This window comes from Trypanosoma brucei, chromosome 7, assembly GCF_000002445.2.
Source record: "Trypanosoma brucei brucei TREU927 chromosome 7, complete sequence".
NCBI classification, from domain to species: domain Eukaryota; phylum Euglenozoa; class Kinetoplastea; order Trypanosomatida; family Trypanosomatidae; genus Trypanosoma; species Trypanosoma brucei.
In genome coordinates this window covers 1771360-1786667 of record NC_007280.1, presented here as the reverse complement: position 1 = coordinate 1786667, position 15308 = coordinate 1771360, and the positions used below count along the sequence as shown (strand labels likewise).

The following is a 15308-nucleotide window of genomic DNA, read 5'->3' as shown; positions in this document are numbered from 1 at the left end:
CATTTTGCACGGAGGGGGAGGGAGCCACCGCGACGAAAGCACTACGAATTGTGGACTGATGAATCCGTGTCCCTCGGTGAGAAGTCCGGAGCAGCTGCCCTGCTCTATAGAAACAACACGCTGATTTGCGCACCCAAAACTGGAGCAGGGGAACTCTCATGCAGTTACAGAGCGGAATGCGTAGCATTAGAAATAGGACTGCAACGGCTGCTGAAATGGCTCCCGGCATACAGAAGCACACCGAGCAGGTTGTCCATCTTCTCTGACTCGCTGTCAATGTTAACAGCACTGCGGACAGGCCCCCTAGCCGTAACGGACCCAATTCTGAGACGACTATGGAGGCTTCTGCTTCAAGTTCAGAGAAGGAAGGTGCGTATCCGACTGCAATTTGTGTTCGGCCATTGTGGCGTGAAACGGAATGAGGTTTGCGATGACATGGCCAAAAAGGCCGCAGATTTGCCACAGTTGCGAGACACGTGGATCCCCGACATCATTGCTTATGCGAAGCGAGTGCTTAGGTCGGAAGAAGTCCATGAGAACACTCATAGGTTTGGTATCACGGGCAACCACTTTCCAACAAAACATAAAGAAGAACTGACGAGGGAAGAAGAAACGGCACTGGCACGCTTTCGGGTTGGGTCTTCAAGACACTATGGATGGATGTTGCGAAAGATCAACCCGAGTGTGCCTCCACAGTGCCGATGGTGCAACCCGCAACATGCAGCGATGGGGCCAACAATACAAACGGCCCCACCTATTGCGACACGCACTCTTCAGAGAACCTCCGAACCGACCAAATGTACGGAATATGATGGCACATACCAATGCCGGTCGAGTGCTGTAACGCATATGGTAAACAAACATGGCTTTGTGCGAGCTGATGCCATCCGGAGGATCAAATACGGCGATGCAACACCTGCAGTGGACATCCCCCCGGAGCCCCCTCCAGTGGTGGCGATTGTTCCTCTACCATCGAGCACACGAGTCCCGATGAGACCGCAGGTGCTTCATTGTACCCTCTGTGCTTCCAAATTCGCAGTGCCAGGCCGACTATTACACCACCTTCAAACAATACATGGCATAGGTAGCGGTAGTTGCCGCGTGAAAAGCGGGCGAGAAAACGAGGACTCAGTGCAAGGAGAATGTAGCGTCCCAGCAGCACCAGTCTCTCAGGATACACGGAAGCTGCCGTTTCAATGTGACCTGTGCAAGGCGAGCTTCGGTACACGCTCTTCCCTGTCACTACACAAGAAATTCAAACATAAGAGCATAGTGACGGAGGACGGTACCGTGGTGTTGGTGCAATTTCCTCGTAAGAGTGCCCGTGAGGGAAACGTTGAAGCCCCGGGGAGAGGCGAGGTGCAGTGTGGTGTGTGCCAAAAAGTGCTCAGTTGCAGGGGCTCCCTCATCCGACACTGTAAGGCTTTCCACAAAGGTGAGGGAGTCGAGCTTAAATGCAGCAAAAGCACAAAATTGTGTGCCACTGATTCCCCGCATACAAACAGATCCATGTTGGTGTGCCCGACATGCGGAAGGCAGTGTGCTAGCAAAACTGGCCTCACCCTACATCAAAAGAAGATGCACGGTATGAAGGTAGAGCGCGCTGTTACCAGCCAACGCGGCGACTGCGAAGAAACGTCGCTGCACTTGATGAGCTGTCACGGTTTGAAGGAATTACGTGTCAGGTTTGCGGTAGAGGGTGGTTGTGTGTGCAAGATGTATGTTTTTCTAAAAGGCTGGCGCAATTTCTCATTGCGGTTGAACGGAGCCGGCCGCAGGTGAAGTCCTCACCTAATGTAACAGTCATACAACCCACTCTCCCTTCTGCAACTTCCCCCCTTATTGCCGAGTGTGGAGCCAGCAGGAAAAGCACCGGACGCAGGAATAGTCCAGACACCCTCAGAGACAGAGAGGGTATGCAGTCAACAAGCATCAAAAACATAAAAAGGGGGAGAGAATAATAAACGAATAACAAAAATCAAAACAAAAGGATTGCTAATTGACATCTTTGGGAGAGTCCAGGGTGGGAGGCTTCTCGCCCCATTTGCTGTATTCCGTTCAAATGCGGAGCTACAACAAAAAATTATAGAGGGTGTGTTAGGCTGAATAAAAAAGGGAGACTCTACCACAGTTGCCAGACCGATAGCATCTCAGGGCTCTACGGTGATGGCTGATGGCCGCGCCAGTGGGGGGAAACTCCCACGAAGGCGGGAAGAAAATTCAAAAAAAATTTTAAATTGCGGTTGTTTTCGTTTGCTTGTTGTAGACCTCGTCTTCAATTTATGCTACACCTTGATTTGGAGATGCTGTTGGAAAGGTGTGCATATTTCCTTTCAAACCTTTAGGTGCGCATTTTTTCTTCGCGTTGATGTTCGAGGGTCCGCTACTTGGTCACCACTCACTGATGAGGCTGGAGACTTAGAATGTCAGCCACTTGTTGCACAGGGACCAAAAGACCCCTGTTTTATCGTAGAGCCTTTATTTCCCGCGGCGGGTTGTTTTCTGCTTTTTTTTTTTCGAACGTTCTTTGCTTTTTTAACCTATATTAGACCTAATGTTGGTGCTACCGTCAGCCTTCGTGTTCTGAAACTAAGTTTACTTAATGTTAAGTTTTTGTGCCGGTGGCTGTGGATGTCGTCGGTGACGTTTTCTGTTTTTCTAACGCTGCCGCTACAACAGAAGGTGTCTTTTCCGGTTCCTCTTCCAGTGCGCACAGCTGTTTATATGTTGTATCTTTTAGTGCAGCATCTACTAATTTTGTTTTTGAATATAGCTTCAGTCATAGCTTTGACATCACACTACATGTGTATTGCTACTCCTTTCATTTACATTTTCCTCTATGCATTGCTGTTGGAATTTCAGCAGCTAGTTGAGCTGCTAAGTTGATTTGTACTAAGAATATATAAGGTTGCTTTGTGATAACTCCCCTTACCGAACAGTTTGACAATGAGACTTTAATCACCATTGCTTTATAAACTACTGTTAGTCTTTTTGCCGCATCATTTTAGCAGCAGTATCTATTTTTTTTAACAATACATGAAATCTTTGCTTCTCCTTATGAACTTTTTTTGCTGTCCTATGCTGATGTTCTCTCCGTTGTTTCCTTCCTTATTTTATTTTCTTATTTATTCCTTCAGCCGTTCTTCCTGCATATGCTGTAGCGCCTCCATATGGCTAGTGCAATGCATTCCGCCTTTCTCTTTTTCATTGATCCTTCAAGCATCTCTTTCAGTATAATTGTGTTCCTCGTCATGTTTGTGCTTTAAATTCTTAATCATCTATTTCCCCCTCTTTGTCTTCCTGCGTTTCTTCAATAATACTCTTTGCACACTCACCATTGTTTTAAGAGCTTTACTTTATCCTTCCGTTTGGTTTTCAACAACACCACTCCTATTATTTTAGTATATACACACTCACAGCACTCTCCTATCATTATCATTATTATCATTATTATTATCATTACTATTATTTTTACTATTATTATTATAATATTCGTATATACACACTCACAACACTCTCCTATTATTATCACTATCATCATTATTATTATTATTATAACCCCAAATTACTTCTAATATTAATAACATAAACAAAATTAACAAAATACACCAAATTAGAGTAGCGCTAATTTTTCATGCCCTATCAAGGTTCTACGTTACATACATAGGCCATAATTATGCAGATTTAACTAGAGTTTTCACACTTTAATCAAAAAATCGTAAGTTGTATCAAATTTTAGAAAAAATTAGCAAATTCTCTCAAAATAGCACTTTTCATAGATTTCAAAAAATTAAGCGAAAATTCGTATTATCCTTCGAGCTCTTAAATTCTATGAAGCCCACAAATGCAGCAGAAACCACGCTGAGGGCGAATTGTTTTTTTACTAGAAAACTACCGTTTCGGCATTTATAACCGGATTTGTCAGATCCATCAGTATTTTCTCCCTTCCATCCACAAACTTTTGTGGCTTGGCCTTCATTGGCTTTTTCACATTTCTCTTGTGTGTAAAGTTTACTGCAATCTACAGTTTTTCCATCTTTCCCTTCTTGTTTTGCTGCTCCTTCTGCTGTTTGTTTAGCTTCCTTATCCAATGTGCACTTCTTTTTGCCGCCTTCTTCGACCTCCTTGCATGGGGAAGTGCATTTATCTCCTGTTCCTTTTGCTTGGCAAGTTTCATCTGTTTCGCTTGTTTTTGTGGTATCATCTCCCCCCTTTTTCTGCTTTTCTTCGTTAAGTTGTTTTATCAATTTTGATCGTGTTTCTATAAGTTTTATGTCCACGGCTGCCAGGACCGCTTCTAGCTCAGCAGCTGTGCCGATCTCATTCAGCTTAGTGCCTTTATTTTTGCCACCGATTTTTTCTTTTAGTTGATAATTCGCTGCGTTGCTTAGCAATTTATTTACTTGAACCTCTGGTTGGTCGCCGAACATTGCCGTTATTTCTGTCTTTGTGTTGCTCAGTGTCCCGTCCTCTATATTTTTCTGTACGCGGCCGAATAGGTCGGCTGCGCTTTCGGATGTCGCCAGAACAGCTGTGTCATTGGTGTACGCTGGTGAGCCAGCTGTCGGCATAGCCCCTACTGCTTCTATGCAGTCCTGCCAAGGTTTGGCTTCCGGTCTCGTCTGTGTCCCTGCTGGTGTTAGTTGTGTTAGTGTGACCTTGCCGTCGTCTCCGCTGCTTGTATCGATTGTGATGTAGCCCCCGGCCCATACCAGCTTTGGGTTTTCTAGTGCTGCCGTGTGCCCGAGACCGTTGGCGTGCGTTTTGCCGAATAGCCTGCATTCGTTGGCGCTGTGCTGGATCCTGTTGCTGCTTTCCTGCCCGTGGATTGGGCCCGATATGCCGGCTGCTGTTATCGTCTTGGTAGCTCTGGTGGTAGCGGCTACCTGGCTCGCACTGTTTTTGCACTGGACGCCGTCGAGTGCGCCGTCAGTAAGTTTTAGGCCGTTTTGGTTACTACCCGCTAATAAACACCCGCGGTTGCTGCTGTCTTTCATCGAACCGGCCACTTGAAGGAACTCGTCTAGTCGTCCCTTTGCATATGCGCTCGCTTTGCTGGCTGCGAGAAATTTTTGTGCATCTATTGTCATGAAGTATTGCCTTTGGGAGTGTGCTAATCTCCGCATGTGAGCCGCTACCGTTGTCGCCTTTTTAGCTTCGCTTTCTGATTCTGTCAGTGCCGAGTATATTTTGAGCATCATTGCCTCCTTTTCGAGTTCTGAAGCCTTGCTGAGTATGGCCATTACCTCCTGTAACGCTTCTCCTGGGACTTCGTCAAGTTCTTTTGTCAACGCGCAAAGTGGTTGCCATGTTGCTTTAAGCAGCCCCATGTGAGCAGCCGGCACCACCCACTGTGGTAAGGCCGTTAGTAGCACAAGGATTGCAATTAGTAGGCGGGTTGTTTGGGTTTTTCTATCTCCGAGCATTGTTTTAGCTTCGTTTTTTCTTCTGCCTTGAAGAACCGTTGTAAGGTTAAATGTGGCTTGGAAATGCTAGACGCAACTTTCTACACGGTTGCAAAGTCTCAACAGATTATTAGGTGGTTATCACTGCTACTTCGTCTGTTTCACGCAGTTTGTTGCTTCAAGCAGCGCTTTTATGTTACCTTCGGTCGTTTGACGCCTCCCGTAGTGTCTGTTTACGTCTGTTTTTGACTGGCGTTCGTTCACTTCCCCCTATGCTGGCAGTAAAGATTATTCGTTCCATATTAGCATTGTTTGTCGCTTGCGCTGTGAAAATAGTTGGTGATACTCTATAAAACTTCCGCAAATTACCCCTCAAAATTCTAACTTGCCTTTTTATTGTCGCCTATTTCCCAGAATTGAAACTCTGCCCTGGGTGCCTTGTCGGCCAACCGCCTTGGTAAACAGCTCTGCGCATTAAGATAGCCCATCAAATCACAAAATACAGATATCATCATCTTCTTAGGGGTAAATAAGCATGTTTTTGCGAAATATGTATCACACTTTTCGTCCATTGTATAATTTCCATCCATACACCGTTTTTTTACCCCGCATCTTTCTTTGCATTCAGTATTGGCGTTCTTACTTATTATTCTACTGGCTTTTTTGGTGATGATAAAAAAGCGACACTGTTTGTAATGTGTACTACGTTCTGTATTTCCGTAATTGTTGCATCCTCTTTCATCTCTTTTTGTAAGATTCTTTTAATCATTATTTCTGTGTTTGGGACTGCGAATATTTTATTTTCCTCTCTCCCTCTTTCTTTACCCTCCTGCGTTTCATCAACAATACTCTTTGCGTCCTCTCCATTATTTTAAATGCTTTTGTTTTTTCCCTTTAGTATACAACCACTATTGTCATTACTATATCAGTATATACACACTCACAACACTCTCCTATCATCATTATTATTACTACTATCACTATAATTATTAGTACTGCTTTTATTATAATATTTGTATATGCACACTCACAACATTCTCCTATCATTATTATTATCATTATAAACATTAATAGTATAACCCCAATGAATGTACAGAAAAACAAACAAAATAGACCAAACTAGAATAGCACTGTTTTTAAAAATTATATCACACAACTACTTTATACCCATAGCCTACTTTTATATCAACTTTTTCGAAATTTCTCTAATTTTCACATTTTTATCATAAACTTTTAAAATGTCTAAAAATTGATTAGAATAGAAAAATTTTTATAAGAAGAGCATATTTTTGTAAGTTTTGATAAAATTGAGAAAAAAGTTTTTAACACAATAAACTGCTACCAAACTAATAAATGTAGCAGCAATGAGAGCAATTTTCTTGTATACAAGCAAACTACCATTTCAACATTTTTCTTTTTCAGTCTCGTCCTCATTATCTTTCCACTTCCTCCACGCACAATTTTGCTTATCGCCTGCTTTGTCATTTTCACAGGCCGTCTTGTCATTTCCGTGCCTTGCACACCCAGTTGAAGTTCCTGTATCTGCTCCTCCCGCTTGATCTTGTGCTCCTGCTGCTGTGCTTTCTGATCCTGGTTTAGGTTTACATTTTTTATTTTCAGTATCCTAGTCGCATTCAGCCTTGGTGCAGTTATCTGGGCTTGCATGGTGTTTTTCACATTTGTTTGCGAGTGTTCGTGAGTCTTTTGTTTCGGTTTGAGGTCCGATGTTCGGCGCTGCTTCGAAATCATAACGCTTGGACTTGTATGCTGCTTTGGCATTTTGAATTAGAGTTTCTGTCTTGCGCCGCATGGAGTTTGCTTCTCCTGCTTGCGCCTCCGCCTGTTCCAGTAGTTTCGCTGCCGCTGCTATTCTGGAAATCCACGGTATGGTTTCTGCCCCTGCCGTGTCCTTTGCGGCGTTGAAGTACTTGGTGTAGATCACGCAGGCCGCATTCCCGCCGCCGTCGCATCTTTGCGCACTTGTTTTGCCTAAGTATGTTTGCAGCGCGTTTGTCTTCGCTTCATGCCGCAGTCTGCTTGAGAGCGTGGCTATTAGGTTTAGTAGCGTCTTTGCCGTGTATGGTGTTTTGGTTTTTATCGTGCATTTGGCTTTTGCTGCTGCAATGCTGGTGTCGTCGACGGCGCTGTCCCATTTCAGGTTGATGTTGGTGTTTGTGCAGACCGCTGAATTTGCACTGCTTGTGTCACCGCATATGCACATGATATCTCCGTAAACTGAGAGCCCCCCGTTGGCTCCGCATGCGCTGGCGTACGTGCTTGCGTGGGCGATTGTTTTGTCGGTTGTTAGCTTAGCTTCTGTTGCGCCTTCTCCGTAAAGAGCCTGTAGCACTTTGCTCTTTGCTTGGGCCGGAAATGTTGTCATTACCTCTGTCCTCGCTCGGTCGTAAGATGCTTTTAGCTTTAGTATTGAGTCCAATGTTTTATTTAATTTTTCCGTCGCTGCCTCACGACCCTTTTGAGTTTTTGGTGGTGGGTTGAGGTCGAGCCACTTTTGTCCGCCTTTTGTTTCATCCAACCTCTTTCTATCTGCAACCCAGCCGTCAAATGTTGACGACCAGTGGGTTTGGTATGGTTCTGCGGTCGCGCCTTTACTGACGTCCGCCCACTTGAGATCCTTTCCGTTTGCGGCAAACAGCTTCTGCCAGTCAGCGGCCGCTGCCGACATATTCATTGTTCTTATGTCCTGAATTTCAGCATCGGGTACTTCCTCTATCTCAGCAGCTTTTGGTGTGGTGTCCTCCAGCGCCGCAAACATGCACAACGGCTGAAAACGCACGGCGCACTCGGCTTGGAATGCGCCGTGCGTTTTCAGCGTCGCGAGTTGCGCTAGAAATATTGCTGTAAGAGCATAGAGTGGCATTATGCTTATGGAGCTTCTCTGCAGAGTGTTTCTTGCTTCAAAGGTTCTGTGGTTCCTGGAAGTTTTCGTTTTGGGGGTTGCATTTAAGAAATGAGAAAAAACGCAGTAAGTTGGAAAATCAGCAGCAACGCTGAATACAATCTTAAAGCTTGACATGGTGGTTGCAAAGGTTAGGACGTTGCGGCGTTATTAACATCTAGTGTTCGACGTAGCCCGCCACTTTAAGCTGATCGATTACCAATTGTGCGTTATTAAACGTGCCAAACGACTTGAGGTTGTCTTTGTGTGTATAAAGCAGTTAGAGTCTTTTGCACGTCCATGTTAGATCGTTTCTACCTTGTGTTTTCTGTATTTGTTTGAAGCTGTTTGAATCGATCAAGGTTCTGCCCTCTTTTTTGCCATTCGCTTAATAGTCCGGCCGTTCCAGCATCCGGGGTATGGGTTGATCTGGCGTTGCAGTCCTCTTGCACCCTGCAGTTGGTCCCACCCAGTACAAGTCAGTGCCGGCGGGCGTCGCTTCTTTCACCCAAGCCGTCGTTTGTCATATGCCGCCTTCGAAGATACTGGTGCTAGCTGCTGGTTGAATTTCTGGTCTAAGCAACGGTTTGGGATTTTGTGCAACTGTAGCTACTTGACTTGCTTTGCTGCCACAGCTAAACTTTCTGCTGCTTTTTGGCAATTTTAATGTTTTATTTCAAATGTCTGAAACCATTTTTTGAGCTTGGGACCTCAGTCGGCCTGATCAACTTTCGACCAGAGGAATGAAATCTCTTTGTTTGGAAACTTGTTAACTTTTTCTCAGAATTTCCACATGGATTTCCATTCCACTTTAGTTGATGGTTTCTCCGAACCGAGTGTGGTTTAGTCAGCATCATAAACACGTTAAATTGTTTAGTGCCTCTGCTTTTGGCCACTATCGACATTCCATGTCTTTCTCCCCTATGCTTCACCTACTTTGTCTATACCAAACACATTTTGCCATTATCACCGAAAAACATTGAAATGTGCGCTTTATTTATATGTCGAAGCGGTTTTAATTATACTTGAAAAACCAATCTATATGTTGTCACATTATTTCAACACGCCGCACCATTCATCTATAAGATTCACTTTAGCTCCATATTCCACTACTAAACAAAATGCTTGACAGTAATCCCATGAATCTCTCTCCTAGTCACATACAACTTAGCATTAGAACGCTCCATTAGATTATAAACCACATTTGGTACCATCTTCGCTGATTCACCTATCTGACGTACTGTGATAAGCAGTATCTTCACCATATCCTCCTCTCATCGTGATGTATCATTTACTTCTGTGCTGTGCTGTCGTATATTTCCAAATTTATCCCATTTTTATGTTGATTGTCCTCGTCTTACGCAGCGTGCTTCTGCGGATAACGCCGAACTACATATGCCGTGTACAATGAAATTGTGTTTTCCTCATTGTCCCATCTTTAATCTCCTTGTGTATAACATTGTCTGTTATTATTTTTTCTCTGGAACTGTGCATATTCTATCACCCATTCACTCTCCCTCTTCTCCTCTTTGTCTGTCTGTGTTTCCTTTAAAAATATTCTTCGTGCGTTTCCACTCCCTTACATACTCAGCTACTCTTATTACATGATAGTCATTATTTTAAGCGGTTATACATTGGTGCTCACAATTATTGTTGCTGCTCCTATTATTTTAGTATACAAACACTAACAACACTGTCGTATCATTATTATCATTATCATTATTATTATTATTATAAACCTAACAAATATCCATAAATTTACAAAATGATGATGATACTCACTTTTTATATCCTATTACCTTACTACATTTCTTTTATAGGATACGATTGTACATACTTTACTAAGTTTCTTAGTTTTTTCAAATTTTAAAAATTTTTCAAAGGTTTTATAAAAGTGTTAAAATATCAAGTTTTAGTAAATTTTTTAAAAATATCTAAAAACATTTTCATAAATTTCACAGAACTAATAAAAAGTTCTTTATATAGAAAGGCCACGAAAGCAGCAGCCATACTCAGAGAAAATTTTTTATTGAGGAGAAAGCTGGAATCCTGGCACTTTCCTTTTATCCAAACACAAACAGATTTTTGCCCTCTTTCGGTTTGCCTATGGCTTTGGTGCATTTCTCTGTATCCGTATATTGGCCACAATTATGGTTTTCTGTTGCTGCAGCTCCCTCTGTTCCACCTGCTGTGTTTGTCTGTTCTTCTCCATCTTTAGGTTTGCAATGTTCTCCTTTATCCTCTGTAGTGCTATCCCATTTGCAGTTATTGTCTGTTCTGCAGGTTGTGTTTGTGTAGTACTGCTTGCAGCCGGTTGCAGCTGATACTTCGATGGTCGGTTGTTTGCATGTTTTTTTGCCGCTGAATTTTGCCCTGAGCTTTGTTTCAAAGTCTCCACTCGCTTCGAGTGCCTCTAGCGTCGTCCCGAGCTTCTTGTGGAGTTTGCTGATCTCGCTGTACAGTGGCTTGGAGCTTTCTGGAAGGCCTTCGTTGTATTTGCTACTAACGTCCTCATGGGGGTTTAGTGCTTCTTGCAACAGTTTGTTGCTCTTCGCCGTTTCCCATGCTCCGTCTGCTAAAAGGGTCTGCGTTTTAGGGCCTTCTATATTGCTTGCAGTTATGCCTCGGGCGGCGGCGTCTGTGGCTTCTTTGATTCCAGTGCCTGCTTTTGCGCTGTATGTGCTGCCTGACTGGGTTACGCCGAGTTTTTGGCTCGTTGGGGCAGTGTCGCCGTTTTGCGCCGTCAGTTGGATGCTTCCACCTGCAAAAGTTAGCGTGGCTGGCCCGGTGAGGGTCTTATAGTAGTGCGCCGTGCTTTTTTTGGTTAAGATACAGCCTGGGTTTGCTGGCGCTGAAGCGTAGATGCCGTTTTTTTTGCCTATCGCATTTAGCCGCTCTTGGATGTTTATTGCGGTTGCCGTTTTCTCTGTCGTAGATTGCGTGTTCTTGCAGCCTGAGAGCCCTGCTGTTGCCAGGTCGCTGTCGTGTTTGAGTCCGTTGGCAGTTGTTTGTCCTGCCTCGACGTTTGCTAAGCAAATCGATTCCGATGCTGCATCGGCTGTTGCTGTCGTGCTTTGTTTTGCTATGGCTACCAGTTCGTCAAGCCGGCCAGGCCAGTATGCCGACTCTGCTGCAGCTGCGACCGCAGTTTCCGCTGCTGCGTTGCGAGCTGTTGTATGCTGTACATAATCCGCTAACATCAGCCGCGCAAGGGTAGTCTTGATCCTTCGTTCGCTGTTTGTACACGCTTCAAGGGTGTCCAGAATCCGCAACTTTTTCAGGTGTATTTGGATAGCAGCGTCGTGTGCTTTAAGTTTGGTCGACATTATGTAGGCTGCTTGTTTTAAGTCGCCACCCAAGTCGCACAACGTTGCTAGGCTCTTTGCTGATAAGCCACCGCCGTCTGCGTTTTCAGCGCCACGGGTTAGACGACATGTTAAGGCTGCCGCGATTGTCAGCAAAGCCTTCATGCTCTGTTTTGACTAACGAGCCTGTTTTCCTTTGCTTGTCTCAATGGCTTTGGTTGTTCTTTGCCACTTGGTGTTGGGAGCGATTGTGAGAATAGAAGTCGCTGTGCGTGCCCACGGCTTGTTGTTTTTCCTAAGGGTGTTAGCGTTGTTTGGTTTCGCATTTCTTTGTACGCCGCTTCGTTCTGAGAATTTATTGTTTAGTGTAAACGAAGATTTATTTTTATGTCCACCTCCACCGATATTTATAGTTTGTGGTAAGCTCCTTTCTTTGATGTATTCAGTTGCTTTGCGTCCGAAACTTACCTTTGGAGTTCTAACTCTAATCTGTCATTTTGACTCCTTACTTAGTGCGTCAATGTGGTGATCTCTAAATTTCTTATCTATTACTTTGTCATCTTATTCCCTAAGACTTCTAAAATATATTGAAACCTTATATATATATACCTGAGGCATATATCTTTTATTTTCGTTGTCTACAGCATTCCGATGCCTGCTCTGTGGGTACATCTGCAATGAAAAAATAAAGATTACGCGCCGGTACGCTGGCGGCCTTTAGCATATTCAGTCATTATCCCGGTTTATTATGGGGATCTTATGTCTTTTTGCCGGAGATTGCAGTTCTGATTGCGCTCTTTTACTTTTAATATTAAGAATAAGCTTTCTTAATGCCGCACCAGTGTTTATTCACTTATAAATTACTAACTTCTTGAAATGTATTAATGCAGCCCAGTATAAAAATACGCCGCCGGATGGGTATCGGTTTTTGATTATCTCAACCTTATTGAGGTCATTAAATTGTTTATATATGCACTATTTAAAGCACTTTTCGTGTTTTCACTTGGTTTATTCCTGGTCATAGTAATACATAACAAGTACACTCTTAAAAAATCTCTCTCATGATAATTTTACAGTGTCTCCCATGTCTGCTGATCTTTACTACTGTTCCTGATAAGAAAAGAACTCTAACATTACATCACGCATAAAAATACGCAATCCCTCCTCCTACTCCTTCTTTTCCCTACATCAAAATATTAAGATTCTCATTGAGATTAAAAACAACAGATTTCAACTTCCTCTCAAATGTAGCATCTATCCATTTTAAAGTAAAATACTGGGAACCATCCCTTGCACATACTTTTTCACTTCTTACGCTGTGATGCAAATACTTCTGTTTCATTACGTGCATTGTTTCCTTCATTTCCACTTTCTGTCAGCACTTGTGCGAATACCGTAGCTCCGCTTAGCTTGTACACTATACTTTTTCTCTACTTATTGTCCCATATTATCTTCTTCTGTAAGGTGATAATAACCACCGTCATGTTAGTGTTTGAAACTTCATATAATCCATCTCCCGTCTTTCTCTCATTTCATTTCTTCGTTTTCTTTTGTAAATTCCTTGCTCTCTAACTCCCTACTCAGCAACTCACATACATACTTACACTACACCATGATGCTGTTTTAAGGGATTAAACTTTCGATCTCCAGTCGTTTCAACACCACTTTATTATTATTATTATTATTATTATTATTATTATTATTATTATTATTATTATTATTATTATTATTATTATTATTATTATTATTATTATTATTATTATTATTATTATTATTATTATTATTATTATTATTATTATTATTAGTATTATTATTATTATTAACCTAACAAATATCCATAAATTTACAAAATGATGATGATAGTCACTTTTTATATCCCATTACCTTACTACATTTCTTTTATAGGATACAATCGTACATACTTTACTAAGTTTCTTAGTTTTTTCAAATTTTTAAAATTTTTCAAAGGTTTTACAAAAGTGTTAAAATATCAAGTTTTAGTAAATTTTTAAAAAATATCTAAAAACATTTTCATAAATTTCACAGAACTAATAAAAAGTTCTTTATATAGAAAGGCCACGAAAGCAGCAGCCATACTCAGAGAAAATTTTTTATTGAGGAGAAAGCTGGAATCCTGGCACTTTCCTTTTATCCAAACACAAACAGATTTTTTGCCAGGGGGAGCTGTCCCTTGCACGGCTTCGCATTTCTCTTTGGTGTCTTGTCCAGTACATTTTGAGGTTTGCTCTCCATCTCCTATTCCTGCGTTTGTCTGCTCTTTAACTTTAGTTTCGTCTACTTTGTATTCTCCCCTGTCCTCAGTAGTTCCATTCCATTTGCAGTTATTTTTTGTGCATATCGAATTAGTTTTGTGCTCTGCGCAGGCGTCACTTTTTTTCTGCCGATGGTTTTGCAGCTTGCGGGGTTTTATGAACCCCGCCAGCTGGGCTGTTATTGTTTCGTTCATTTGCTTCAGTTCTGCGTTTTCTTGTGTTATTAGTAGACCGTGCTTGACCTCTTCCGCGTTTCGCTTGACGGCGTTTTCTAGGTTTACATTCCAGGGAATGGTTATTTTGCTGTTTTTGAAATGCTCGTCCTTGTATTGAACACACTGCCCTCCGTTGATATTGACCCGTCCGCTGCAGCCAGCGTAAGAACCGCCTGTGCTTCCAACTTTTCCCAGGATGTGTTTGGCTGTTTTGGTGGTTGTTACTTTGTCCGGTTTGATTAAGGTCCGCAGACCGGCCCAGGCCGCCGCCAAAGATTCGTGAGTGAGGGGTGTTGCTGCGCCGTAGTTTGCGCATTCGGTCTTAAGTTTTTCTGCCTCTGCTGCACCGCCAGTGCTGGGGTTCTACCCTGTGTTCGTTACGGCAGCGTCCAAGTGTCCGCCACAAGCTTTTTTGTTGCGATGTTGCTGCCGTCGAAGCTGCAGAGGCACAACAGGTCTAGCAGCAGCGCGCTACCGGCTTCCGATTGTTGAGTACTTGCCTGGCTAGAGCACACTGCTTCTCGGCTAGAGGCTGTGTGGATCTTTCATGTCGTTATAGGTTGCGCTTTGCCGTACAAAACTCCGTTAATGAGCTGGTCCACGGGTTCCGTGATTGTGTAAGATGGGGCCCTCTGCTCGTAGATTGCTTTTGCTTTGGAAGCTAACTCTTCAACTTTGGCTCTTAACTGTGGCGTGATCGTTTTGGGAATCCAGCTCTCGATTGTGCTTTTGTGCTCGGTGATCTGTTTCTTACTTGGTTGCCAATATTCATAGTAGTCACTCCTCCCGCTTAGTGCTTGTTGCTGTGGCTTTCCTAATTGTTCCCATGGTTTTGCCTCGTCAACCGCCGCTGCGATGGTGTTGTCTGCGAGTGTAAGGTTGAGCGCACCTATGTAAGCCGCTGCTGCCTTGTCAATTTGTGGAGCCAATGCGGTTTTGATACCCACGGTTGCCATGTTTACAAATTGGGATAGCGCTCTGAACTCCAGCGCGTTATCGTCAGCTGTGATTTCTGGTGACACCTGGTTTGTTGCTAAGAAAAGTGTGACAACTAATGCATTAGCTTGGCCATTCATTTGGGAACCTTCTTCTGATATATTGTAAAGCTATAAAAAAGGGCGGTTTGTACACTGTTTTCTTGGAGGATTTTGACTGACTAAATTGAGTCTTCGAAACTTTGACGGCTGATCTTCCACTGTCGTTTTGTTTTC

General features: G+C 43.1%; 1 protein-coding gene and 3 pseudogenes across 1 annotated transcript, besides 8 other annotated features; all 4 read right to left on the bottom strand.

The window, feature by feature from the left end:
• Positions 1-2230: part of a mobile genetic element that runs on past the window's edge.
• Positions 1-15308: part of a sequence feature (sequence corresponds to BAC RPCI93-15M23) that runs on past both edges of the window.
• Positions 1980-2230: a mobile genetic element.
• Positions 3428-3487: a microsatellite.
• Positions 3521-3556: a microsatellite.
• Positions 3783-5426, bottom strand: Tb927.7.6540 (variant surface glycoprotein (VSG, atypical), putative; the record flags this gene model as incomplete). Its single annotated transcript, XM_841181.1, has 1 exon — positions 3783-5426. The coding sequence occupies one exon, from the start codon at positions 5424-5426 to the stop codon at positions 3783-3785; it is 1644 nt and encodes a 547-aa protein (XP_846274.1).
• Positions 6360-6413: a microsatellite.
• Positions 6739-8286, bottom strand: Tb927.7.6530 (annotated as a pseudogene).
• Positions 10004-10039: a microsatellite.
• Positions 10288-11774, bottom strand: Tb927.7.6520 (annotated as a pseudogene).
• Positions 13276-13431: a microsatellite.
• Tb927.7.6510 lies at positions 13678-15173 on the bottom strand (annotated as a pseudogene).